The 27,516-nt window shown below is 38.7% G+C and overlaps 2 protein-coding genes across 2 annotated transcripts; both read right to left on the bottom strand.

Annotated features, from left to right (window-relative positions):
* Positions 1–1,386: 1,386 nt before the first annotated feature.
* HTATSF1 (HIV-1 Tat specific factor 1) lies at positions 1,387–16,286 on the bottom strand. Its single transcript, XM_040614380.1, has 9 exons — positions 15,886–16,286; positions 11,826–12,030; positions 11,451–11,498; positions 10,098–10,252; positions 9,169–9,332; positions 7,424–7,523; positions 6,819–6,908; positions 6,225–6,362; positions 1,387–5,839 (listed from the first exon to the last, which is right to left on the bottom strand). Exons 1-9 carry the CDS (start codon positions 16,051–16,053, stop codon positions 5,555–5,557), a joined length of 1,353 nt encoding a protein of 450 aa, XP_040470314.1. The 5' UTR covers positions 16,054–16,286; the 3' UTR covers positions 1,387–5,554.
* A 5,869-nt stretch (positions 16,287–22,155) lies between these two features.
* On the bottom strand, positions 22,156–26,101 carry BRS3 (bombesin receptor subtype 3). The gene is made up of 3 exons (XM_040614737.1): positions 25,671–26,101; positions 23,127–23,478; positions 22,156–22,563 (listed from the first exon to the last, which is right to left on the bottom strand). Exons 1-3 carry the CDS (start codon positions 26,099–26,101, stop codon positions 22,156–22,158), a joined length of 1,191 nt encoding a protein of 396 aa, XP_040470671.1.
* Positions 26,102–27,516: the final 1,415 nt, after the last annotated feature.

Raw genomic sequence — 27,516 nt, 5'->3', positions numbered from 1 at the left:
CATCCCTGATAAACTGGATAAGCAATTCTCTCTCTCCTCTTTGATGGATCTGTTTAAACAACTGAAGAAATCTTCAGAAAATAAAAATACCATTCTTGTTCCGTAAGTGTTATGGGAAGAAACAGATAGTTTGGTGTGGGTTTTTTTTTTGTTTGGTTGGTTTTTTGGTAGGAATTTTACCAAATTGCAAGCCATTCCAGAATGCTGAATTGGGGTCAGATTTGCCAGTTGCAGCTGGAAAAACACACTGGGGAACTAGTCATCAAACGGGTGACATTATGACTTTTACACTCTAGCTTGTTTACTCACCCAGAAAGCAGGAGAGCACAATCCAATTCCCTCTGCCTAAATAGCTATGAATCCACCCTCTGCCCTCTCCCAGGACAAATTAACTACCAGGCTGTAAGACTTCCCTGGACCGTGTTTAGTCTTTTTATTGACACACACTTTGCATAGCACATCCTCACTGTGAGACCGGATTCCGGACTATCAGCAGGGCAAGTGCCCTCAACACCTCCATCATTTGTTGATCCCCTCTTCTAAACCGCTTCATACAGCAGAGGTTTCTTCTGTTAAAGCTTTTCAAGACCTCACTCAAGAATTTCCTCTTAAGTTGGCAGTTAAAGCACTCATGAGGTTGTTAGATGGCATCAGTTTAAAGCTCCTAGGTGAACACCTCAAAGAACTACTGGGTAAAAGATCATCCTCCTTGTTCCTTTGTAGTACAGCAACTGAAACAACTGATTTCCAGTGCTTTTTAAGTATTCAAAGTGTCAAGGTTTGAAGAAAAATTTTTCTTAAAAAAAATGTTCAGTTCTGAAATTAAAAATTGAAATTCTGCTTGTCCTTAACCAATAAAAATCCTGCTACAATCTCAACTGTAACTATGGTGTCTACAGTCATTACTCCCGCTCCATGCAGGGTCTGTTAGCACACCAAGCCAGAACGAAGTTGGAGGCAAAACCCACAGAGAGGGAACAAATACCACGTCCCACTGCGAACACTTACAGTTCTAGCAACATGTCTACGGGACTCCAGTCGGAAAGCTCCGGCATGTTAACACACGCTTTATAAACTGAAGTCACTGTGCACTGAATGCTATGGTTATCTTTTACTGAGGAAAAAAAGTAAGACAAATAAATTATCTCAAAACTGATCAGAAAAGACTTGTTTTGTTCAGGAGTTTGTTTATTAAAAAGGTAGTATAAAACACAACCCCTTTAAGAAACAAAATTGAAGACAAATCGAGGATTCTCAGATGCTGTCACAGGTCTAGATATTATTCAAATATGATTTATTTTTTTAAATGTTGGTTTTCTAAAGGATAAATGAAAATGATCAATTTAACTTATCGAAAGAAAATAACCTGTCAGAAAAATTCCAAAGTCATCTTACTGAAAAGTTTAATCTAACAATATACTTTCATATTACAGAATGAGCAAAAAACAATTTGCTGCAAAAGATTTCATAATTCTATAAATATTTTACAGAACTTTCAGAGTATCCTGACAGTAAGACTTCAAGCCTTGTATAATGAGCACTAAAATACACACAAGTCAAATCAACACAAGTACACAACTTACATAATTCATTTATCATACTGCAGTATGTTTCCTCCAATTCAGAAATAAAAGTAAGAATTGAAAATCCAATTAAAAGCTATAGGGATGTATTTTTTTTTTTCTTAAGGATTTTTGTTAGGTTAAACAGTTCAAGAATTCAGGGTATGGATATCAATTTTACTGGAAAATTTAAAGGCAAGTTCGGGTTACTATGAAGCATCCAATACCTTTAAGTTTTTTTTAAGTGAATTAAGCTAAGGATTTGTAATTGCAAATGGATTAACCTTAACTGAATAATGTCTAGGACATGTTTTAGCTAAAATGCACTGCATTTAACATACTAATGATTTTAAGTGAATTGCAATCCTTATACAAAATGTAAGTTGTACGAGAGACTGAAATTCAATTAAAAAAAGTCATTAAAAAAAGTCAGCAGGAGAAACAGATACACATTTTGATGCAAAATGAAACTAATTCTCTCTTTACAGCCGTGTATGAACATTCGAGAACCTGCTACAACTTATGTGCCTTTTCTTTTGGGGCTTTTTGTTTCCAGATGCCTACCTTAGCCATGCTTCCTCAAACCACGTACTCTCTGACAAATACTTGTAACTCCATACAATTACCTTGCCAGCAAACCACTAAACAGCATTTGATTGTAAAGCAAACCACCAATGTATCTTGAAGCTAAGCAACTGATTTTGTATTGCGTGGTTAAGAAAGCGATTATCTTTGCTGAATCATGCTGAAGTATCAGTTAATACTCTTTCCCCACTGTTATATTTAAGAGGCTTCACATCCATTTCGTTACCCTGTGCAAATTAGTAAAAACAGCTAGAGAAACAACTGAATTAGCTAAAAACAACTAGAGGAATCTAGTTCAAAGTTGAGCAACAATGATTATCCACAAATTGTTTCAACCTGCTGCTAGTTATTTTTGCATAATATATGGAGGGAAGGAGACAGCTTTTCTTAAAACAAACCTCTCACCAAAAGATGAAGGAACATGCAGTATACCGGGATTGGAACCAAAGAAATACTAGAAACTGAGCAAAAATTTGATTTTGTCACTTCTAATGAGTGACAAACCATTAGAAAGCACTTTTAATTAAAGAACAAATACAGTGAAAACTGCATTAGGGTTTTAACTTCTTACCAATTTATGATGCTGCTCAGTCAGGAAAAAAATGTAAGTTTAAAAGCAACTCAGCTTGTTCAACTTCAGATTTGTTAACATTTGGTATTAAACATTACTGCTTTACATGACAAGATTTTAATAATCATACTTCAAAACAGTGATTTTAACTTTTGTGAAAAAAATTATGTTCAATTTATAAAATTTTTCATCGTTTAAAAAAATGAAAAAATCAAAAGAATTCAGTCTCACTGAAAATCTGCTGAAAGGAAAGTCACAGCTGCATTATCCTCTCCATAGACTACTAAATGCCTCAATAACTCAATCAATAGTTTATAAAAATATATTTTTACATTTTACTGGGGAGTAACAGAGGTAGACAAAAGGAAAAACCAGTCTGAGTGTAATGCCGCACTTCAGAACAACATGTTTGCATGAAAAAACAGCTTTTATTTCCTTAAGAATCCTAGTTAATAGAAAAGCCAGTAATGCATTTGGTCTCAATATATGTCGGTGCTTGACTTCACTGTTTAGAGGAAAAGGTGAAAAGACTTAACATCATGTTTGACTTTTGAAGCAAGCCAATCAAATTTGTACACCAATCGGAGAGAGGAAGGTTACTGCACATATAATGATTATTTTTCAAAGTCTTTTCAAACACTAACACTAACCTTATTTTTTTATATCTGATACCATAAGGGTTCATAGAACTGTACAATTTTTTACATACTTTTAAGTTTCCCTGTATCAGCTGCAATTCCACTGTAAAACATGTGATTTAACTGTGTAGAGTGTTACATGACTAGGCTCTCAAAAAAAGAAGTTAACACTATAGTCTAACAGATCTAACGCCTGGAGTCTAGAAGCTGGAAGAAAAAAAGGAGCACTGAAAGCAATAACCTCCACACTACATTACACTCTCCATATGCAAAAAACTCCAGCCCTCAAAGGTCTGTGGTGCTTATTACCAGTAAAAATAACTGAGGCAGAACCAACACAACTCAGAGATGTAATCTGAATATGCCACTACATGCAGCCACAAACCAGGCAGTATTTCAGATTCCCCAAATTGTTCAAACACCTGTTTCGCTGAAACGTACAATTCACACACTCATAAAAATGAGAAAATGGTCTTTCTTAGCTGGCAAGAGTTACAGGTCTTTATAATGCCACTCAAAAGTGGAATTCTGTCATTCCAGCTTATAATGAGCCCCCAGAATTCTAAATCCTGAATTCAAATATCATCTCTCTTGTAAGACCAGATATTTTGTCACAAAAATATACCATTTATAACCATGTGGCAAGTGTTAACTGAGATGCTCTGGTTGGCATAGCTGCCCATACATATCAATTACACATGAAAACCAAAACACAACAAAACCAAGCCATACTTAAGAGTACCATACAGATTTCTGGAAAAAATATAGATGGTAATCTCAGAGCACAAAGTTTGAATACACCAATTTTCAGTATATTCTGAATATTTCATGATGGAAATATAAGAACTATCATCTATGGTCTTACAATCCAGTATGAATTAAAAAAATTCAAAAGATCCTCCTTACAAATCAGCACTAGTAACCATCCATATGAACAGCATGCTATGAATTTAGCACCAATATATTAATGGTTTAGTGCCTATATCCATATTCTCCTATCCTTAGGTATCAATAGAATCGGATTCTAAATTAAGAATGACTGTGCCCAAAATGACTCCCCCAGTTATTTTTGAAAGCCTGCCACTTATTAAGGTATCTAAAGTTAGAATGTCTTTTTAAACCCTTGCTTTTGGAAGTATTTCTAAGAGGGCTAGTATCTGCTTTTTCCATATAAAGGAATATTATTTGAAAGCATATTTTCAAGTATTCTAACTTTTGCACAACAAACTGTAGTTCAAGTTGCCAAAAGCCTTTAAATTTTATGAAACATGGGAGATTTTCCCCACTTTGAAGAGCCTGTAAGGCTAAGCTAAAAATGTTGAAGTGAACTCACACTTACTCTAACATAACGAAACCCTTTAATATTAAAGCAAAAACTAAACAAAGTAAACACATCAATCAAAAGCCTATTCTGCATACCTACTGCATACAGACCATGAGAGTTTAAGATCAGTCTTATTTCACTATGGCCTAGAATGTGTGTGCTCATGCATTTCTAGTCTCCTTGACATAATTCCAGCCCTAACAGAAGATCTAAGCATCAACAGAAGATCTAAACAGGGGAAGAAAAAAAATAATTTACTAAATGATGTGATTTAATATTCTATCTTCACTCAGCTTGCTTTATGTTGGCTACGTCAATGCCGTTTGTATTCCACCTCCCTTAAGTTTGCATACTACTCTTACCATTTGCTACTTAATGCATAGCAACATATCCAATGCATTCACCCTATAACGTATCACAGCATCTGTACCATAAAATGATCCAAAGTACTCAGGACAAGAATCATTTTTAAGGATGAGATACCAAGTTCCAAGGCATACAGGAAAATTAACAGTAAAATCCACAAGTTTTGTAATAGCTTTGCATTACTTGTTACATATAGTTACAAAAACTTAAGGGTTATAACATATTTCACACTTACATAATGTAACACTAACACGCATAGTTAGAACAAAAGAAGCCTGACGAGTTTCACTGCATTCTTGGCAACTTGAGTTACTTTACCTGAACAGCCAATTAATACAAACTTTTAGAACCTCATTAAATACTGCTTTTAATGAAAACTTCAAAGCACACAGTTGATGACATTCTAATATGCATATGTTCCTATGAATATTGTCTGCAGTCACCCTGAAGAAAGGGATAAACTCAAACATCACCCTAAAACCCATGCTTTCATAAAGCATTAAAGATGTTATGTATCTGCTTCAACATCACTGCCTGCAAGGCTGCTGTCTGTAGATGGAGCACCATCTTCATTAATGCCCTCACCATTATTCTCCCTCATATGGGCTTCATCATTTAAATCCTCCTTAGATGTGTCATTAACTTTTGAAGGTTGTCTGCCTTCAGGCAGTTTAACACTACTTGTTGCAGAATCTGAATCAGCCGTAGTTTGTTGCTCCTTTGCATCAGGATCCTCTAAAAATGATCCCCACACCTTGAGCCTTTCTTCCCTTTCTCTTGCAGTCTCCTCCACCTAGTCAAGATACGTTTATACACATCATTAAGAAGTTATACTTGTAAAAATGAATATTTACACAGATAAAGTCATACATTTATATTGCAGCAATATCTCAAAACTTCAGTAGGCCCTGTTGACTGAGCACTAATGATCTGTACATCCAGTGGCTAATCCTGTAAGCTGGCATCTCCAACACATTATTTTTAACATCAAATGGGTCCTTTAAATATTTGCTAAATTGATTAATTAAGGATGAAATTTTGGAAACATCCTAGAAGTTTCTGAGAGGAAGCAACATAGGGCAGGGGTGGGCAGGGAAAGGGGATGGGAACACCAAGCACTTCTTAAATCTGTTTTAACTGGAGGAAATATTTGATGAAATAAGAGCATGAAAGGTTACCTGATAATCTGTTACACCATCCCATGTTTCAGCACTGAGCTGACGGCCACCAAACCACCTTCCATTTAGAGTTAGCTTGCACAGATCTGCTTCTGTTGCTTCTTTAAATGACACAGAAGCCACGCCATCAGGGTGTCTCTGTAAGGAGACACAACTTTCATAGAATCACCAAGTTCAACCATTAACCTGGCTTTTATTCCAACATCTTTTAGACTGTGTACAAGATCAGTCAGGATATAGCTCCTCTCCGATCATACATAATCATGTTCGAAAAATTCAAATGGCAAGTTTACAGATTTTATTCTATTGGTACACAGAACACACTTTATGAACACAGAAAACAAATGTTTCAGCTAGTTTAGCTACAGATAAATGTATTTTTACATAGTTTGCCTTCACACAGGCTGAAATAGGTGCTTAGAAATTCATTTCAAAAACGTTTGATTTTAAAATACTGAAAAATTACGTGGAGTTTCCATGAAATAAACACATAAACCCAAATAAATGCTCCACTCTTATTTAAAGAATTAAAAATGTTTTGCACATTTACATATTACATCAATTCTGCCAACACAACATGTAAAAAATACCTACATCAAATATGAGAACCTTCTTTACTTGACCAAACTTTTCACACTCTGTCCGCAGATCTTCTCTGATCTCATTTAGCACTAACGGATCCTCCTGCAATGCAACCACACAGATTAAATTAAACAAAAGCACTTCTCTCAGCTTTATTTTTGATCAATCACCAATGGAGTGCATCTGCTAATCTATTAGAAGTTGATGAATTAAGTGTTGTCACACTGCATTTTCAAAACCACTCAGGAGCTGGCAGACAGCCCTTACCTGAATTTAATAAATGGTACTTACTGATCAGGCTATTTTGTGCTGGTTTCTCCATTGTAACATAGTTACTGTTTACTCCTCCTTCCAGCCCCAAAATGAATACTTTCAGGACGCACACAGAAAAAAAGGCAGATTCAAAAAATACATTCTTACCAACGTCTTTTTCTTGCTTTTTGGAGATAGATAAAATGAATTTTAAGCAGATGCTTGGTACAGAAAAAAACCCTGCCTGAACGGTAAGTTTAATTTTGTTCTCATCTGCTTAGAATTTTGCTAAAATTCTTATAGCAGAGTTCAGACAACATTAACTGTAACAGCACAATCTAGAGTAGCAAAGTGCATCCTCCTACCTCAAAGTCCTTTGGGTGAAACATATTCCTGATAATGACAATGCGTTCATGTCGCATTCGAGTTGTGCCATCTTTCTTCTCAGGCCTCCAATCCAGCTGTCTAATGAAATGAAGCAACAGTAAGAAGATATTGTTGCGGCTCTCTTCAGTTTCTACAAGTATTTGTTGAAAAAAAATGATTAATTTGACATTTCTTGCAATACATCAACTAAAACATTTGTTTTGACAGAGAGTTACATTATTCTTTTACAAAATGCAATAAACACCCAGTTTTATCACTTCCACAAAGCAGCTGAGGTTTTCAGGTACTTAAATGCTCATAGAGGGAATACAGATTATTTTAAAAATCAAAGTATTTCCTTAAAAACATTGAAAAAAATAATCTTCAATTCCTTCCTAATATCAGCTCAGATACAGGAACCAGCTGATGCCAAGTATAATGAAACTATTGGTATTTTACCATTTTTTCCTAACTTACTTTGAAAAAAAGGGATCCACTATTCCCCTTGGTAAAATTTAACTGCTTTTATTCAAACAAACATGCAAGAACACCTTCAGTCTTACGCAGGCATTGCTGCAAGATGTATTTTGTTCCACAGTGTACACAGCCACTGCCACAAACTAGCAATGTAACCCAGGGCATCTGTTCTATGACTTTGCCTTCTCACGAAAAATGTTACTTCTCGTAGAAATGCCTACTTCATATCCTATTACAAAAAAAAAAAAAAAAAGGACACATTCACTTACACTTTAAAATTTCACAATCTTATATTGTGGGGGAGGAGGGGAGAATTGGAATCTTAAGTTCCTTCCTGTACCTGCTACTTTAGCTGAAGAAAACTTGGATTTCCAATGAAGGTAGTTTTGCAAGTAAATTATGCTCTTCCACTCAAAAGGAACACCAGCTGAAGTGAGTTTATTCACACAAATCATTGTCAAATGCAATTTCATTATTTTCATACATCTCTCTCCACACTGGAGACTTCTTACAGCAGGCACTGCAATGTATCTTCAGGGCAGGTACATTTCAAGCTACTTTTATTTTTAATTAAGATACAAAGTAGCCTTTGCTCCCTTTTAATTTGGCAAAATGCTTCTGCATCACTATTTAAAATGTTTAGTGGAATGCTGCTTTCATTGAAATATTGGGGAGTCCTATATACTCAAACTTCTTTCTTCTTTAGTCCTCATCATCTTGGTTCCAAAAGGCAGAAAAAAAATTTTTAAAATGACAAAAACAATGAATCTAGGTACAATTGAAAAAAACAGTGTATTTCATACCAGAGAAAGATGTCTCGGGGAATCTACAGAGATACTTCAGTATTTGCTCCTATGGCAGCTAACATCTCTTGCCCTTTGCAACTAGTACAGTAGAAACAATACGTGGACAGCCAGAGTGTTATTACCTTATAAAATTAAGTCTAGATATTGTGACAGGACTTGCAGTCTCACACACTGAGAAAAAGTCTTTTATTTCCCCAGCGTTGTAATACTTTCTTCTACATCTGAAAGGATGTGGGTTCCCTATGTATTATTTTAATGTGTCAATCATGAAGAAGTTCATTATGCCAATATTTAATTTAGAAGTTTCTTCCCTCCAAATGTATGTTATTTAAGAGCTATTTCACTGTCAGATAAAAATTCAATTTTTGCATAACTCTTAGCATTGCATTTGAAAGAAAGCAGCGCTTCACTAATAGCACTTATAATTCAAGCAATATTTAACTGAAATAAAAAATACAAACTTCTGCTGTTGGGACAACTTCTTCTTGTAGTCTTTACATTTCTTCTTCTTTTTGCTTGCATCATACTCCCCCTTCAGTTGAAACTTTGCAACTTCAACATGCAATTTATAGCCTCTAATTTCTGCCTCATCCAGAAGTCTCAATGCAAGTTGAACTGATTCTCTCTAATTGAAGATAAAACAGAGCACAAGCTTTAAAAATACATGGCACAGTCAAACTATTCCAATAACATTTCATAAAGAATATTCTGCTAAGAATCAATTCCCTGTCACCGAAAACCATAAAGCCATCTCTTCCAAGTCTCTTGACACACAGCTGGCAATGCTTTTTTTACCAAACCCCAGTATTTCTTCACCACTGCTATAGCAGATGAATGCTCCCGAAAGCAGCTGCATACATTTCATTCAAGTATTTCATAGAAACCAACGTGCAATGGTCAAGCAAGCTGAAGAATTTAGAAGACATGAAGGAAATATTACTGCAGCCTAAAATTTTATAGGTTAATACAGAATGCAAGAACAGTCCTGAACTTAACCAGTTCTCAGCTAAAAGCAGTAAGTACAGGACTACAGTATGTTCCTTCCCATCTCATTATTTTGTATTCTTGGCCACACAGTGGCATATTTTAAAACTAAAAGGCAAAGAGGTCACCCTTTTCATGCCGTAACCACCAGCACCCCAGGCAGGAGCATGCAGACACATGTTCAGCAGGTATTACGGACATTTTCAGGGGGAAGGTAGGCACGGATAGGAGGAAACAAACAAGGTGCACAAGCAGATAACTGGGTATTTCTGGAATAAATCTTTAAAACAGACACCTAAACTCTTAAGTTATACTTTAGGTATTTCAAGAATCTTCTATGATTCAGAAACAGTGGCCACAAGTATCTGCAATGGGAAGGAAAGCTGCATTTCAGTGCATCACTGACCTTTAGATAGCAACAGAGGCCATCTCCTTTAAGATTTCCTTCTTTATCTTTGTACAATTTGATTTTGTGTTCTTCTGTCTGAGGATCTCGCATAATGATACCACATTTTGACATGACTTGTACAAACTCATCTTTTGTAATGTCTGGAGGTAAACCTGCAAAAATTAAAACAGAAAGCTTGAGTATGTTCAATTCTTTTAAAAATTGCATTAGAAAAAGAGACCGCCAGTGTTTCTTTAAATGAAATATCAAAATTAAGAACAAAATTTTACATACACTGTAAGGAAGCACTGCCCTTGGGACCAGTATTTTTTATATTACCTTTTAAACATTACATCATACTGATAATTTGCCAATCCTTTTATTTTTTAATAGGTGTAACACATAGCAACATCTTTGTGCTCCCTAATAGGCAGACCTAGAGCTTTAGAGCTATACATGATACTGACATTGCACTGGCATGATACTGACAAGGCCCATGCAAATGTAACTATCCTGCCCAAGTTTCAATTCCAGTCAACCTCCAGGAATTGGAGACACAAAAAAAACCCCCAAAAAACAAACCAAGAAAACCCAACTTATGAACAACTATTTTCTCCATGCACAAATTCGACCAAACAAGCAAATGATGATGTATGGAGTTTTTAAAGTCTCACCTTTGAATTGAGAACAAGAAAAAGAAACAAAACTGAGAAGAAAATCATGTGAATGTTCCATGCTAGTTTGTCCTGAATGAAGATTTTTGAGAACTCAAGTGTGCACATTTCTGTGAATGCTCAGAACCACCAAATGTACCTTTGTGCATGCACCTAAACATAGCACCTCAGCATCCAAACCAGGTAGAGAAATACCATAACAAATGCACAGATAGTTTCATTTAAGCTTCCCTGTTACCTGCCCATTCTGTTCCCAGCATTTTCTTGTACTTACTGTTTCCTCCTTCTAATCTAATGATTTAATGACGTATTTAATAAATCAAATAAAGATTAAAATATTAAGTGACGTGTATAGTCAATACACTAACTTATACACTTGTTCTCATTACCCAATTCCTTAGGAGCTTGCAGAAATTTATTTTCTTGGCTGTAGCTTATTTAAAAAAACTAGTATTAGTGACTTGGCTGACACAGCTCACAGAATATCACATTTAAAAGATAAAAGCATGGAATATGTCCCTTATATTATTTCCCCACATGGGCAATTTAAAGGTCACAAAGACATTAAGCCGTCAGGAACATAACATTAAGTAGCTTGCCAGTGACAGACTGAATAGATAATACGAGAACTCAGTGAGACATATATGAGTCTCTTTTTACCATATTTAGCTCAAAATAGATAAATGCTATTACTTACCAGTCACATAAACATTTGTGTTTCTGTCTTCTTCAACATGAAACCATCCTAAAAAAAAAAAAAAAGATTTAATACTCAGTTATGCCAATATATTAAACATGGGAGCATACACTGATGTTCACATTCCATCAGATTTCTAAGAATTTTTGCTTGCTCACAGGAAAAGCTCTTAACATGCCTTACATTTGCCTTTTTTCCCCACCATGTACACAGACTTAGGAGAATAGCTGTGAACTACCATACAATTTTTAAACCATTCTGGAAGTTTTCAGAACCACCCGTATCTTTACCATGTGTAACACTGAACAATTGCCAGTTACCACTCAGTACTACACAGGTTACAGCTTACACAGAGCAAAACCGTTTGGTACCTACCTGGCTCAAGCTTTCGTTTTTCTGGTTTTTGTTTTGGATCTGTTTGTTGTGGTCCTTTCTCATTTGCTGATGGTTGTGCTCCTGATGTCTTAGAACTTACTGGTTGCTTACTTTCAGTTGCCGTGCCAGAAGCAGAAGAACTGTCTTTATCATCTGCATGGAAGCCATAGTTGGCATGGTATGTTGCCAGGAAATCTTCTGTTATCTGAAAAGAAATTAGGAAAAATAATCCAAAATTTTGAAGAATTCAGGTTTGTAAGTGTTTTAAATTTAATTTAGATAGATGATGGTCATTTTCTAATCTGGCAACACAGAAAATAACAGTATTTTAAAACTGTCTTTTAATCATCTCTAAAGCCATACATACAAGAACAATCGGTTCAGGCATTATCTGAACTAGACCAACACACTAACCCCATACAGCACACGAAGTTTTTAAACAAACGTTTCACTTCTGCCTCTTTTCAAGCAATGTTTTCTGCCTTCTAGACAAATTGGTATTGCCTGAAGGACAGAAACCAAGGGCTCCTGACCATGTTGAAGAGATAAAGTGACACTGACAGTAAGCCAACAACTTCTTCACGGATTATGAACAACTGATATTTGTAGGCATCTGCCTTTTCATAGAAACATTTTCAGAGGTGACACATTTGCACTTATAGACAAGAAATACTGCACTTAGATGGAGAGGTAGCTTGACACACTGTTTATAAGGCTGTACACCCTATACCCTATTAATACATGAATAATTAGCTTGCTCTTTTCTACAGCGAGACAATATCCGGATAAAATGTAAGACTAGCTAATGTCTACCTTTTAGAGACCAAAAAATCCCTACAAATTACACCCAGCATTTCTAGCCAGGTAAGTTTTAATACCAGCCATCAGCCATAACATGCAATGAGATAATAAATCATAGCTGCTTTTGCTAGCATCGCTGCACTACGAAGTATTTTCTGAAGTTACACACTCTGAAATGATTTATTCCCAAAGCTGAGCCTTAACCTTTGAAAATTTACCTGACACTAACCTGTGCTGCACTTTCTTCATCCATGTTCAAAAGAGAACAAAACTTAGTATCATTAAGCTATTGTAAGAGAACAGCACAATGGACAGTACTAAGTGTCAATGATAATAATGTAATCTTTTATCTTCCATAGTGATTTGAAGCTTGATATTTCAACTCTAAGCTTTTATTATGACAAATAAAAAATGCAGAATGCACAGGCTTGTTGTGAATAACACAAGATGCCATGGAGCCTCATCTAACTTAAAAGTCTAGCATGAAATAGCTCCTACACTAAAGATTTGCAACACACCTCAATCAGAAATGTAAGTGGCTGCTCCTATAGACACGACACAACGCCAAGAGAAAAGAAGAGTACAACCATCTTTAGTGAAGAAAAGAAGACTCTGTGTTCTAATCAGGTTCATTATATTTGACACTAGCAATCTTAGCAAATCCTTGGCTTCACAGTTGATGAAATCCAGAGAATTAACATGCTTCTAAACTTTCCTGTGAACAGTATTACTCATTTTCATCAGAGAACCTACTGATAAATTACTGATTAAACCTGCAGCAACTAGCCAACTTCCTGCAGCAGCAACTAGCCACCTTCCTGCAGCAGTATTATTTTTCAGCTTCATGGGGAACCACCTTCTCATGTAAAGCTAAATTTATTCTTAGCAAATTACCTAACACAGACTTTCAAGTTTTGCCAGTCTTTTTTTTCCCCCCATAGTACGCTATCATCCTACCATATACACCATATACAACTACTTCAACATAAAATGCGTTTTTGGAAGCATAAAAGAATTCATATAAGTATAAAGGCTTTTGTTGGAACTTAATGTTGTACCATGTCTGCACAGAAAACAGTCACAGAATTTCTTTCTTGGGGCTCCAATCCAGTTGTGGTGGAGAACATCACAGAAAGAGATCAGGTCTATCTCCATACCCACACAGTTGTACAGTCTGGAGCAATTAAGCTTATCAAAAAAGAAATACAATACTACAGGACATGCTAGCATGCAAATAACTACTGGCCACGCTGAAATGGAAAGGAATAGATTAACCAAACGAAGAACAGATACCCTACACTTAAAGAAGACATCCATCTGTTTTTTCATAGCAAGCGATGAAGGAAGGCAGATGAATTCAACATGCAATTCTGTGCTATGTCTGTGAAGGATGATAAAAAAACCCTTGTATCCATCAAGACAGTACCATTGAAAGAAAAATTATGAAATAATTACAGAAAGTTGCAATCGCTTTTATGAAAAATTTGCCTCCATTTTTTTCCGGAAAATATCAACAGTTAGTATCATTAACTTTTTGCACTTCTTTGAAATGTGCTTTAGAAGTTCAGCAGATGGCCAATTCCCAAAGTAGAGTAGCAGTGCAATACTAGTCCGTAGATTATGATCACTCAAGACAAGTCAGAATATTTTAATCTTTTGTCAAAGAACACTAATAAAAAATTTTATTACTGCTCATGGAGTAGAGAAAGAACTACAACTTCTGGCTGCTGTGGTCTCTTAAAAACTATTTAGATAAAACATTCTGTTGAATAATCAACAGCAAAATGAAGAAACCTGAAATATGGTATCTAGCTCAATGTCCTATCTACGACACATAGTGCTTCACAATAATTCTTTACCAACTTCTACTATACATCATTTTTACTAAAGAACTTTGCTGTTCCTATATAATCTGTCCAACCCTTAAGGTTATCTCCTCTCCAAGACACAAATTTGAGGGAAGAAAGGCATTTAGAAAAAACTAATGTCCTGAGGAGACAAATTTTTAAAAGAGGTGAGCAAGAAGGGGAGAAACAGAGCAGGGGGAAGGAAGGACCCTTTTACTATGTTTACTTGGATATAGCACTCCGCAGGGAGCCAGGGATACTCGGTTATCCACTGCTCCACTTTCTGAGTCTGGATTTTTCACATATTTTTACCCCTCCGTAAGCCATCTGCTACATGGACACCTTACTAGGTTTACAGACATATAAACTTGGCACTACGGGGTTCACTCTCACTCAGATTCTCTGAATTGCAATGAATTCAGAGCCACAAATAAGAACTGGTATATTATGTTTATCAAGTATATACAAATGTCTTAATGCTTCTAAATTAAGTAATTGCCCTCATTGATTGTTATTCAGTAACAAAACTACTGTTTCACCTGCAGATCAGTAATTGGCTCAACACATTAAATCTGTGTTCCCTCCCACTTTGAAGAGCCATGTTGTTAGAGTAAGTTCATTTTTTATACTTACAATATTTAATAAAAAAAAAACCAAAACCAAGATGAAAAACTGCAACATGTTTCCATTCTGTGCAATGCCTCTAAACCAAATACACTTAATTTTCAAGTGTATTTCTAAGACCCAAGGAGAGGGAACAAGGCATCTTTTACACATGCATTGTTTCCAAATAGTAATAAAAGAGGGATATACTACTCCATTTTCACCTAGACCTCTTTAACAGACTAGGTCACTTCTTTCCTGCCAACAGAAAGACAGAGATCACCATAGTTACTGTGATAAAGAAACCTAAGCTTGTCAAAGACAGTACCGATCCGTTTTGATCCACAAATATAACTGTGACTTCATGCCAGGCCCGAGCAATTCTCAGATTCACAGCCAAGGAGAAGAGCCAACCTGCAGCTCGTCATAACAAAAGAGCAGAAAGCAGCCGGTAAGGTTACAGACAGATGGAGACAACGCCAGCTGCCGTGGGTCTGCCTGCACATAACGAGTGTTTCAGCACTGCAGAGCCTTCGCAGCCGACGCCCGTGTGGCTGGGTGCAGACAGGTGAGGCACCTCCGCGGTGACGAGGCCCAGCATCAACAGTTCCTCGCTCTCACCGTTCCCCGGGGAAACCTGGGCACGCCAGGGGAAGGGCTGCCCCACGGCGGCCTGCGGGCCAGGCAAGCGCCACGCCGGACCCCGCGGGGGCCGCAGCCGGGCCAGGCCGCTCCTCACAGCGCCAGGAGGGGAGGAGGCCGCGGTGGGCCCGGCCCGGCTGCCCTCAGGGAGCTCCCCCCGCACCCACCTTGGGGAACCAGGCCTTCTTCTCCCGGTCCCACTCGTAGGCGGCCCCATCGGCCGGGTCCACGTAGGTGAAGGGGTCGGCCTCGCCCTCGCCGCCGGGCTCGGCCTCGTACTGCTGCTGGAGCTGCAGCTGCCGGTAGAACTCCTCGTTCCCGTCCTCGCCGCTCATCCTGGCCCGGTCGGCGGGCCTCGGCGGGGGAGTGGGCTGGCGGAGACGCTCGCACCGGGCCTAGGCGCCGGCACCGGCACCGGCACCGCCGCCTGAGACGCCCGCTCGCCCCGCCCCTCTCGGCGGCGGGGCCGTAGAGCGCGGGCACTCGCAGCCGGGAGCGGCGGGAGCGCGCAGACCCCCTCCGCCTCACGCGGCCGGTGACCGCCCCAGAGCCCCGCCGCGCGCAGGAGCGGAAGCAGCCCCCCACCCGCGTACGCGTTTTTTCCGCCCTCCCGCCCCTAACCCACGCTTCAGCCACTGAGCGGCGGGCTGACTGATCACGTGAGAGAGACACAGCCAATGGGAGGGAGAGAGGGAGGGAAGCAGGGGGCTCTTCCTGGAGCGGGCCGGCCGCCTGGGGGCGCGCGGTAGGGGGCGGGGTGTGCTTTCCCGCCTCTGGGCGGGCCCCGGCCTGCAGGGACGGCGCAGCGCAAGGGTTGTGGCTGTGGCCTTGGCTGTGGCTGTGGCGGAGGCGGTGGCGATGGCGGCGGCGGCAGGCTGGGCCGCGCAGAGGAGGGCGCTGCTGGCTCCGGCCTTGCGCCTTTCCCTCAGCCTGCAGTGTGTCTCACCGCAGGCAGGGCCTTAGCGTGAGCGCGGCTGTCCCTGAGGCTGGGAGATCCTTCTCGGCCTGCTGTGGGCGGGGAGCCGAGCCCGGAGAGGCCTTGCGTGGAGGCTGGTTTTAGTTACATGGAATCTTTTAAGTTGGAAAAAACTTAAAGATCATCGAGTCCAACCATTAAGCTAGCACTGCCAAGTCCACTGCTATGATAAAATAAAAGCCTGCTAAGGGCCACGAAGCACTGAAAGTATTTCCCCCCTGCTGTGCCTTGGGCAGCACTGAATGGTCAAGTTGCTGCTGTCAGTTGCGCTGTGCAGTTAGCTGGCTGCCATCTGCCACTGCCACTGAAAGTCTGTATCCACACCCTACCAGAGGCAAAAATGAAACCAAGAAGAGGTGGGTGAGATGAAAATGGCTTGCTAAATATCAAAAACCCACATTGGTTCTTGCTTCTCCCTGGGCACTTGTTTGTGGTGCAAATGGGTTGAACAATTAAGCCTCCGGGGAAGAGGCATCTGCTGCCTGGATATACCGAGGTGGCACAAGTATCTGCTGTCCACAGGACAGGAGTGTGACAGGCTGAGGGTGATCAGCTACAGCTGTTGGGCTCCCTTGGGAAAGGGTTGATCCATTGGTACAACGCAAAGGATGAAGCTTGTCTTCAAAATTTTGAGTTGGTTTGCATTAATGTCTGCATAAGTCTCACAATGAGTTCTTGAGCATTGTAGTACTCTGTGGATAATTAAATATTTTAAATCAAATTTTCTTACTCAAATCAGTTCTCTTGAAATAACTTAATTCAGAGCCATCTAGTGGTTTTCATGGTGTCATGAAATGTCACAGCATTACACCAAAACCAAATTCAATTGCTGAAGTACCTACTTCAAAGTATTTTTATTTAGAAGATGAAGAAGCACACTTTAAGTTTTGTTTTGCAAAATTTAACACAGAGCTATAAACCCCAGGTATTAAAACAGTGCATGTGTTTTAAATGAAAATTTAGCTGAACAGCCCCATCGAGGCTGGCAGTGGCTGGTTGCCAATGACAAAGCAATCTTTCTACTCAGAAATGAAAACAATATTCAGTACAGAAGTTTTCTGGAAATAAGTATTCCAGGAACAAATATATCTTTACTGTCACACAGACTGGAATGATAATAAAATCAAAGACACAATCCTGAGCTTGCAAAGCTCTGCAGGGAGAGACCGACATCATCTAACTGGCTGGTCAACAGACTGTCAGATGAAATTGCTGAGGATATAAATATAGACTTCTAGTAACCTTTGGCTATTACACAAAGAACATCCAGCCTGGTTAATGACATCTTTCATGCTTCAAGAATTTTCTCTTGGCAGGGCTATTACGATAGTTGTCCAAAAATTGTTTTGTGATCACTTATAAACTGACAGCTTAAGAGGCATTTGTATTAGCTCTCAAATAGGTATTGGATTTTGGTGAGGAACATGAGAGGTTTAATATAAATTGCGCTTACTTAGAAAAATTGGGTAGATGTTTGGAGGTAGGGTAATCATAGCCTTAAACATTGTAAGAGCAATGCAATTTAAGTCTTAAACTACTTGTTCGATTTTGGCAAAGTTTGTTACTTCCATAACCTGAGTAAAAATGTGGTGAAGTTTATGCCCACACAGTACAGATTTCCCTAGTGTGCAGATCTGCCTACAGCAAGTGACTGGGGCACTGTCCTGGGGAGCAGGAGGTCCAAATTTAATCTCAGACCGATGAAAGTGAGAGCATGTTTGTGTGCAGCAGGGTTAGTGCATGGTAAATCTGATCTGCACACTTTAATGTAGCTATGAGGACAAACCACCTCAAATTCCCTCACACTTTCCACAGATAACAACATGCGTGGTGGCAGCCACTGTGGCACAGTATCTTAATGTGTTGCCACCATCTGTCCTCTTCTTCTTCAGTAAAGACAGCACAGTGAGCCAGCTCAGGGAACTGATTCGGCTGGAAACTTGTCATTTTTTGGGTCAAGACAGCTTTCCTCTCAGTCACATCCTTGAAAAATTATGATTCATGGCTGCACAAGCACTGCTGCTGCAAGCTGCGTGTTCTGGGGATGGTGCGAAGAGCTCCAGTGTTACTCAGCTCAGATAGTCTGAACTATCAAGAAACGGCATCGCTTGAGCGTCAGTGGGTAGCCCATATTTAACTATGTAAAATAAAACAATACTTTCTAAAAAAGAGGAGGGTGAGCATTAAAATGGCTATAATTTCATAACTGACTTTAATATTCTGTGCCATGTGCTGGAGATGCAGTCTGTTACACTACATCCGTGCTTTGACACAGTTTTGTTCATTTTTTTGGAATTTTTGTTTTTTTAAACTAAACCAGCATCTTGTAGTGACAGCACAAATTAAGAGAACTGATATTAAGCCTGTTACTAACACAAACATTATTACATTCATATGTATTAAAGCTGTTAATGCGTGCATCTCAGTCACAAAACAAACTATAAGAAAGGTACATCCTAGAAATTGTATTTATTTACTCAGTAAGACTCCATATGAACAAGACCTTTGATAGCGTCTTGCCTTTCAGTATTTTTTGCTTTTTTTCTACCTATTTTTTCATTGTAGATATAAATAGTATACTAGTTATTCATGCCAGTTCTTTGCTAAATAATATTCATTATTTCTGTAAATAGACATTATTCCTTTATGCTCTTATACAATTACACTTGTATTAGCTAGGGGTGAAAGAACTGGTTTTTAGACCACTAGAAGAGATTGCAGAGGAAACAACTCTTTTCCCCTAAATCCAATTATGGTAATGTGGAGACATTTTATGCGTAATTATATGGGGGGAATAGATGGAACGAATAATATCAACTTCCTTAGATAAAAATAAATGTTGACCAATATATCACTCCAATACAACATGTCATGAAGATTTGAAAGTACAGAATTACAAAAGCATAAAGTACAGAGAGTAGTTAAATTATGGCTCAAAATATTGCCAGTCTTTAACCAAAACATGTGCAGCATATAGCAAAACCATCAATTTTGTAGCAGGATATGTTAGCAATAGACCATCCAGTTAGCGTAGTTACACAAGCAAAAAGTAGCTGCATGCAAAGCAAGGAAAATGATGAATTAGGAAACTGTGGTATTAAGGGCTACTGTGAGGTGTAGCCAAGGATTTTGCAGCGGGAAATTTGGTTTCCAACAGAGACAAATTGTGAAGTCCAGAAACATGTGGCAGATTTGTTTTCCAAAGGCTTTAATAAATTGGAATAAAGAATGACGTAAGGAACTCTACTGTGCGTTGATTTTTCTTTTGTTTGGAAGTCCCTACAGTAAGATCCAGGAAGATAAAAATAGGCTCATAAGTGTGTAGGCTTATTTATTTATTTCAGTCTCACCCTGCAGCTCCATTGAGAAAAAAGGAAAAGGGGAAAATACCAGTCCAATATGTTTGTTGTATTTGCACATAGCTCACTACCAGGGAATGTGTTGTATTAAGACCAAGAGAGTAAAATAAGGTCTCTGGAGTCTGATTTGCCATAAATCGTATTTCTGTGCTGTTATATTTCCATTTATTTCAGTGGTCCTATCCTGGTGTACAATTGGTACAATAAAAGAGAGAATCCCTTTGAAAATTAGTGTTTATAGCCTTGCAGCTAGTAACATGAAGAGTGTAGTAAAATAAGGCCAGGCATGATGGCATTAAAATGGACTGTCATTAAACTGGTTTAATATGGTGACAGAGGTTGTATTCCAACACCCTTGGGATTTATCATTTGCTTATATTATTATGATAAGGGCAGTCAACAGAGAGAGACTGAAAACAGATTTTCTCATCTTACAGTGAACTCAAATAACGGTGCCTTGATGGATGTATGGATTTCCAACAATGTGTTGTTGGGGCTCTGTGCAGCTGGAGGGGTGTTATATCTTCAAGGATTAGTTAAAATTGAAACTTCTGTGACTGACAGCACTATTTTGTTTAATTTATATGTTGCAACCTCTCTTTTATACTTCAACACACAAATTCTTTTTTGAGATAGAAGTCCCTTAGTTTAAGCAATGGAAAATATATTGTGCTTTCTATCACTAACTCCCACAGAAAATTTTGCTTCAGGGTACACAAAATTCATAAAAATAAGTGTCATTCAACATTTTTGTAATTGGGGTAGGAAGATTTGCCTCCTGTATTTCCTGATGGGAAGCCAGTCCCTGCCAGCAGTGCTTCTGGCCTTTCTAGGGATGCCCAGGCTGCTCGTGGTAGGCTGTCACTGACCTGCCTCTGTGTACAGAGTCACAGTATCAGTGGATTTGAGATTAGAAGGCCTATCTTGTAAGGACAGTCTATCCTAATATTAAAAAGGGTTACAACTTGAATAACTTGAAGAATAGAAAATTAGTACAATAGAAAAATCAAGCTCTCCCAGCATGCTTGAAAATGTGCAGACCACTGAGATACGACCATGTACACTACAGCAGGAGTGGATCTGCAGGGGTTGGGCTGACCCCTTGCGCCATACACTTTTGGGGGCTTTATTTCAAATTCATTCTAGTCTGGTTCTGTGGACTGGGGACACAGTTTCATCTGAGGGAAATGTGGGTTATGCACTCCAGACCACTCTGGGAGACGAAGTAGGGCAGGAGGGGACGTTTGAGCAGTTCACTTCAAAAGCGCACTGTGAATCCAAACTAGAAATCTAATACAGATCCACCACAATTTATTGATGTTCAATCACTATAACAATAAAGAACTCTGCGCTGTTGAGATCTTCTGTCCATAGATTACCAAGAATTTTACAAGTGCGGTTAACAATGATTATAGCTTTTTAAGAGAGGTGATCACCTGCTGGTTCCCTTGATTTCCTTAGGAACTGACAAGGGCACCTCTTTACACAGCAGCCAGCTCTTACCCAGAGTTTCAAAGTCCCCGACAGAGCAAAGGCTGGTGTGGATTTAGCCCATGATGCTTTTTCTTTTTTTATTACACCATACTTCAGACCTTAGCTTTCTTTCATTTTAGCATGCTTTCTGATAAGTTTGCCAACTTTCAACATTTGGGACAAGAAAAGAAATAAATAAAAAATCTGCCTGGTTGACCGTGTTATGAAGATACGTGGTTTTGCTTGTTTGCTGTAGATGCAAGTAGTTGACAGAGGGAGCTCTCAGTCACAAGTCAAGGAAGTCACGAAGACAAAACCATCCTCGCAGCCAATTCTCACACCAACTCTGCTGACTCCTGTCCTGCCCAGTCCAGGAATTCCAGTTTAGGGATCTGTGTTCATGCTTGGGAGCATGAACAATCCCTTTGAGCTTACACTGGAAAGTTCAGCTGTTGCAGCTTCTTCTCCCACACAAATTGATTTCTTTATGCTATATTTGAAAAAATTGAGGAAATCCTGACAAAAACTCTGTCACAGACAGGGCAAGGCATGGCACCTCTTTCCCTGATGCCAGTAGTAGTGAACTGATGGCAAAGGCTCAGTTTCTGTCCTTTTTCATCCCAGACGGACTAAACACTTTCTTCTTCTTTTGTGATACTACAATCTGTTAGCAGTGTAACACTGATTTCTGAGCCATGCGTGCTGCCCGTAACTGACAGGGCTCTGGTAGGTGTATTACTGTGGGTAGCACTGGGAGGCTTTGTACGAAATTTTGCCTTGCAGCATGAGACTTGCTTTTTAAAATGTTGCCGGAAACTTTTGCTCAGCCAATAAAGAGCAAAAGGATTGACGCAGGAATTGCTGAAGGCCAAGGCACGGGAAAAAATAGTAGCTATCAGATGAAAGGTGGAAGCATCTACAGAAGCATGGTATGTAAAAGAGCGGTATAGGTAGAGGATATGGTTAGGCAACCAGCAAAAGGCAAACAAAGCAACAAGCACCAGCACTGTTTTTGCAACTCTCTTGCGGGATTCAATCTACAAGAAAATAATGAATATCTGGTATTAATAGCAATTAGTAACACATGTTTATGTAGTTGGTGCTGAGTTTCAAAGGGGTCTAGAAGTCTAAATGCAATAGTAACCAAAAAACCAAAATGAAAAAAAAAAAACAAACCCCAAGAAACCAACAGAAAAATAAATCTATTTAATAATTTTTGTAACAAAGTATTTCCAGTGCAGAGCACATTCCCTTTCCATTATAAATCACATGGCAATCTCATCTAGACTAGGGTCTAAAAGTACAATAGTTAATATGTCAGCTCACAATTCCACGTTTTAACTCCTGAGTTTAATGGGGTCATATTAAAGCAAAACAAACCCCATCCCTCCTTTGGAAAACATGCACACTCACACAGTAAAGTTAATGAGTCATGAGCATGTGCTGAAGTGCATAGCTGAATTGGGATTGCTAATATGGGCTGAGTTTATGGAGCTTTTTACTCCATTGTCAGGTAAAGGATTTGCACTCAAGAATTCAGACTTAATCAGCACGATAGATTTTGGAAAATTGGACACTTTAGTGCTTGGTCATAGCTTACCTGCTTACGGGCATGACCATGTTCTTCTGCTGGCATGTTGGCTGTACTTTTATATAAAGTTCTGGCAATAAGAAAATAGTAGACAGAAATGACAGCTAAGGGTACAATATAGAACACTAAGAAGCAAACCAGGGAGTGAGCTTCCTGCAGGATCTTCTCAGATACAGGATAGGGAGCACATGCCTCAAAAGTTACATTTTTCTCAGGATTGGTGAAAGAATACAAATCTGAAAAAACAGCCTCTGGGATAGCAAATATCATGGAGATGATCCAAACACAGCCAGCTTTACAGCACGTCTTCAGGAGCGCATCCGAAGTCTGCAGTTCCAGGGGCTTAACGATGGCTCTGTACCTAAACCCAACCAACATCATTGTCAGAACAAATACAGAAATAATGCAAGCAGTGACAGTGCAAACTTCTTGAGGATAAAGCCATCTCTGTTCTTGCTAAAGTGAAGGTAGTAGAATCGTCTTGGAAATGAAAACAGATACTAGCTCTTTGCAATCAAGATGGAAATATAAGAGTTAGCTTTAAGCATGTATTTTAATGACTTGGCTGGCAGGACTTATCATTAAAGCCTTGCTACGTAAAGGTGACTTCTGCTGTTTGGGTTAAGATCAGCAAGGGCAAACATTTCTCCTACTTCTACGACATTGCCTAGAACGGTAAATGAGGGAATTAGCATGCAAAATTGGTATGGAACAGATTAACTACTTTATAAATACATGAAACCAAGCATGTACACCTCTCCTTTCTTCCATGTTGTTAAGATCCCAGCTAAGTGCAGTGATCTGACTCAAAGTAATGCTCCAGTATTCATTCATATTTATAAAACTGGAGCTAACAGTGCTGTTGATTCATGACTGTGATTCTGCAGCATGTGGACTGGGTCAGACGTATGAGAAAAATCTGGGTAAGCGTATAGATGTGTGAAGAATTGACATCGTACAGGACCAAGACCTTGGAGCTATGATAGATAGTCCAGTGAAAACATCACCTTAATGTTCAGCAGTAGTAAAAAAACATACTCCAAACCCTAAAAAACCAACACAAAAGCAAAATGGTTGGAATTATCAGGAAAACAATGGAGAGCAAAAGAGACTACTGTGCAATTATCTGTGCCTCAGGTTCATGCAACTTTGGAACACCGTGGGCTGCTCTGCACACCTTAACAAAAAAACCACATACTAAGTATAGAATATAATGTGAATAGCCTGGAGAGGTGGGTAAGGATCTCTGTCTCTTCTGGGCACGAGACCCAGGGCCATCGAATGAAGCCACGTGCAAAGCAAAATAATGTGCAACAGGCAGTGAAAGTCATTGCTAAACAAGTTCAAGAGGCTGAACAAGGTTCTAGAAGAGAAATCTATTGAGGTTATTAAATAGACAGAAACCACATCTGCTCAGGAGGTCATCGGAAGGCTTAAGTTATAAGCGTAGTGTTGGATAGTGGTTTTTATTCTTCCTGTGTGTCTTTTCTTGTCCTTATACTACTACTGCTGGAGGCTGGTATTGGCCCACATGGACCCTCAATCTGACCCAATGTGGCCATTCGTATGTTGGCTGATTTTTTTTGGTAGTACAGTAACAGCAGCATTGCTTAAATTCTGGACACATGAACTACTTGCTGTTACATACAATCCACAATTGCTGGCCACAATATGAAAATCATTTTCTCTCTTAACACTAAAATTAATTTGGGGGCTTTTCTGCTCATACTTTGACATGCTCATACCGATTGAACTGAAATCTCACGTTAGTTTTGTTCAGTTTAGTTAGTTTAGTTCAGAAAAGAAGTGCGTGGAAAACTGATTGATCAGCAACTCCTGACAGCAGTCAGATGGGAGCACTGATCCCTACTAACAGTGCTGTTGTCGTCACCTCAGTTTAATTTCAGAACCTCTGGGCTAAAATATCTCTGGAAAAGATCTAAGAAGTATAAGAGAAAATATTAAAATTGTATCTTGTTGCACTAAGCACTTATCAAGTGGAATATTAATACAATATTGCAGTAACTATCAAATTATAAGCCATTCATTTGTCCCCCAGTCTGTTCTGTGTTTTCTTTTGGCTTTTTACCCCACATGTCAATCATTTCAGTTCTAGAATTTTAGAGCCTCGCTAAGTGCGTAGGACAAAGGATTTCCACTCAGTCATTTTCAGTTTTGTTTCTCCTCTGCACTGACTACTTTAGTGCACCACTAGATAGCACCAATATACTGTCTTTTCCATGCCTTAAGCAATTTCCCTTTCCTATGCAATTGAGAAAAAACCTGTGTACTATACTTCAAGCTATTAAAAGGTCAAAAGACTTGAAGAGTCTTTCTCACTTCACGTTAAAAAGAACTGCTCAAATTTTTAACACACATTTTAAAATTAAATGGGAGAGCAGTTGGTTGAGTTTTGTTTTTTTCCTATTCTTTTCCTATTGTCTATTATAACGTGCCATTTAATATGGTGCAAAATGATCATTTCTGCTCTTCTATTAATTTCTAACTTCACACTTGCGGTATCTCCTGGCAAATCAGTTGCATCAGACCCACCTGTCAGCACTGAGAACAGTCAGGGTAAACACTGATACTCCAACTGAGGTTAACTGGATAAAAGACAGCAGCTTGCACCCAATTCTTCCGAAGAGCCAGGTATCCACAATGTAACGTGTTGCATCTATAGGCACACAAGTTAATAAAAGCAGTAGGTCTCCAAATGCCAGGCTGGTGATGAAGATGTTTGGAACCGTCTGCATTGATTTAATCTTGAAAAAGACTTTGATGAGTATAGCATTTCCAAGGAGACCCACTGAAATGATCACAGCATATGTAACATAAATTGTGCACAGTATTTCTAATCCTGGAAAGGAGTCTTCAGTCCATTTTTCATTTGTGGTTTCATTATCAGTGATTGATTTCAGTTCTGTACCGTCTGTAGATGCACACAAAGTCTGATTAGCTGAATGCAAGTATACTTGAGACATTTCTTTAACTGTTTCTTCTCCCCAGGATGGACTTAAATTGATCAAAAAATTGTTTAATATTTAGCTTGCAGCATATCAGCAAGGTCAATAGAAAGGTACAGATCTGCGTCTGAAATTAAGATTCCTGTTGCGCATTAACTACTTTCATCCCCTTCTGGGTCTCAAAACATGCCTAGGAGAAATGCACACAGATCTTGTTCTGAACTGTGTAGGAGGTGGAGAATTTTTTTATTGGCTTTTCAGCTAGTGGAGCAGAGAGGGAGGAGGAAAAAAGAGAAACGGAATTTCTTTAAAGATATTAGCTGAAATGATGTTTTTTTTTTCCTTGGAGGTATCTGGCAAGTAAATCTTGTATTGTAATCACTGTAGTGTCAGGATTTACATATTATCTAGCAAATACTTGTAAATGTTTTTCAAAATATTCTAAAAAAGAAATAAAATGAAAACTTGAAATAGTTTCCTCAATAGTACAGGTAAGAATAAAATATACTAACTTAACACAAAACTCTGCAGTATACCTTAATGGCAGATAAAATATCTCAGAGTATAGAGAGTATTTGCTGAAAAAGCCAGAGACAGCCTATGCTTGTCTATGCTCTGAGTAGGCTTTCCATCACAGAAATGCAGTGACCTTCCAAATGGCAATAAACGATCAAAATTTATGGCCATAATCCTGCTAACACTTACAATCCTGCTAACACTTACATTAAAGCTTAGGTTTGTCCCACAAACAGTCCCATTGCCATCAAAAAACCACAGCTTATGCTGAAGTGTGAACGGGTTTAATAGATAGTTGCTGTTATTTTGCAATATGTATTTATTTGCTTTGGATAATACAACTGATGATTGAAATCTTCTGGGAGAAAAATCACTTTTCATGATGCTATATCAATCAAACATGTTAGTACTATGGGTTTTCTTATGTTTAGCTTAGTCAATACTCAAATCTTAAACTCTGCTGTGATGAACTCCTGATTAACTTCAAACTAAGGTTCAAGGAATGTGACCTGTTGAGTTAAATCTCCTGAAATTAAGAAAGCGAAGATCTAATTTCTAAATAGCGAAAGTGGAAAAGGTATCAAAGGACTGAGGTTTATGCCTTGAAAATGAAGATCAGTAGCTGGAGTATTTTTTCCTCCAGGTTGTTCTTCAGCTGTGACGTTCGAGTGGAGAAGGTACCCTGCTCAAATCACAAAAGCAAGCTTATAGCCGAGTCCCTTTATCTTTAGCAGCACACACACAGACACGCAGACACAGAAAACCAAGTTTGTTTCATTTACTCAATAAAAGCCTCCTTTAAGTACTGCGTATGAAAAGTCTAATTTTCCCTTTCCCAATCCAGATCCTTTGCAAATAGAGCTATGATTTAGATATCAGGCGGCGATAAACCAGATGGTAGGTGGTAGAATCAGATG

Source organism: Falco naumanni, chromosome 14, assembly GCF_017639655.2.
Source record: "Falco naumanni isolate bFalNau1 chromosome 14, bFalNau1.pat, whole genome shotgun sequence".
In the NCBI taxonomy this organism is placed as follows: Eukaryota; Metazoa; Chordata; class Aves; order Falconiformes; family Falconidae; genus Falco; species Falco naumanni.
This window is presented reverse-complemented; position numbering and strand designations above follow the sequence as displayed.

Bases quoted from the DNA above. Each gene is read 5' to 3' on its own strand.
- HTATSF1 (XM_040614380.1), bottom strand. From the start codon at position 16,053: ATGAGCGGCGAGGACGGGAACGAGGAGTTCTACCGGCAGCTGCAGCTC. The intron at 7,524-9,168 runs GTTTGTATTTTT...TCATTTCATTAG, and splicing joins AAGTTGTCCCAACAGCAGAA to ACAGCTGGATTGGAGGCCTG. The intron at 6,363-6,818 runs GTAGGTATTTTT...GTCTCCTTACAG, and splicing joins AGAAGGTTCTCATATTTGAT to AGACACCCTGATGGCGTGGC.
- BRS3 (XM_040614737.1), bottom strand. From the start codon at position 26,101: ATGTCTCAAGTATACTTGCATTCAGCTAATCAGACTTTGTGTGCATCT. The intron at 23,479-25,670 runs GTGGGTCTGATG...GGTTGGGTTTAG, and splicing joins ACTGTTCTCAGTGCTGACAG to GTACAGAGCCATCGTTAAGC. The intron at 22,564-23,126 runs GTAAGCTATGAC...ATTTTCTTGTAG, and splicing joins ATGGTCATGCCCGTAAGCAG to ATTGAATCCCGCAAGAGAGT.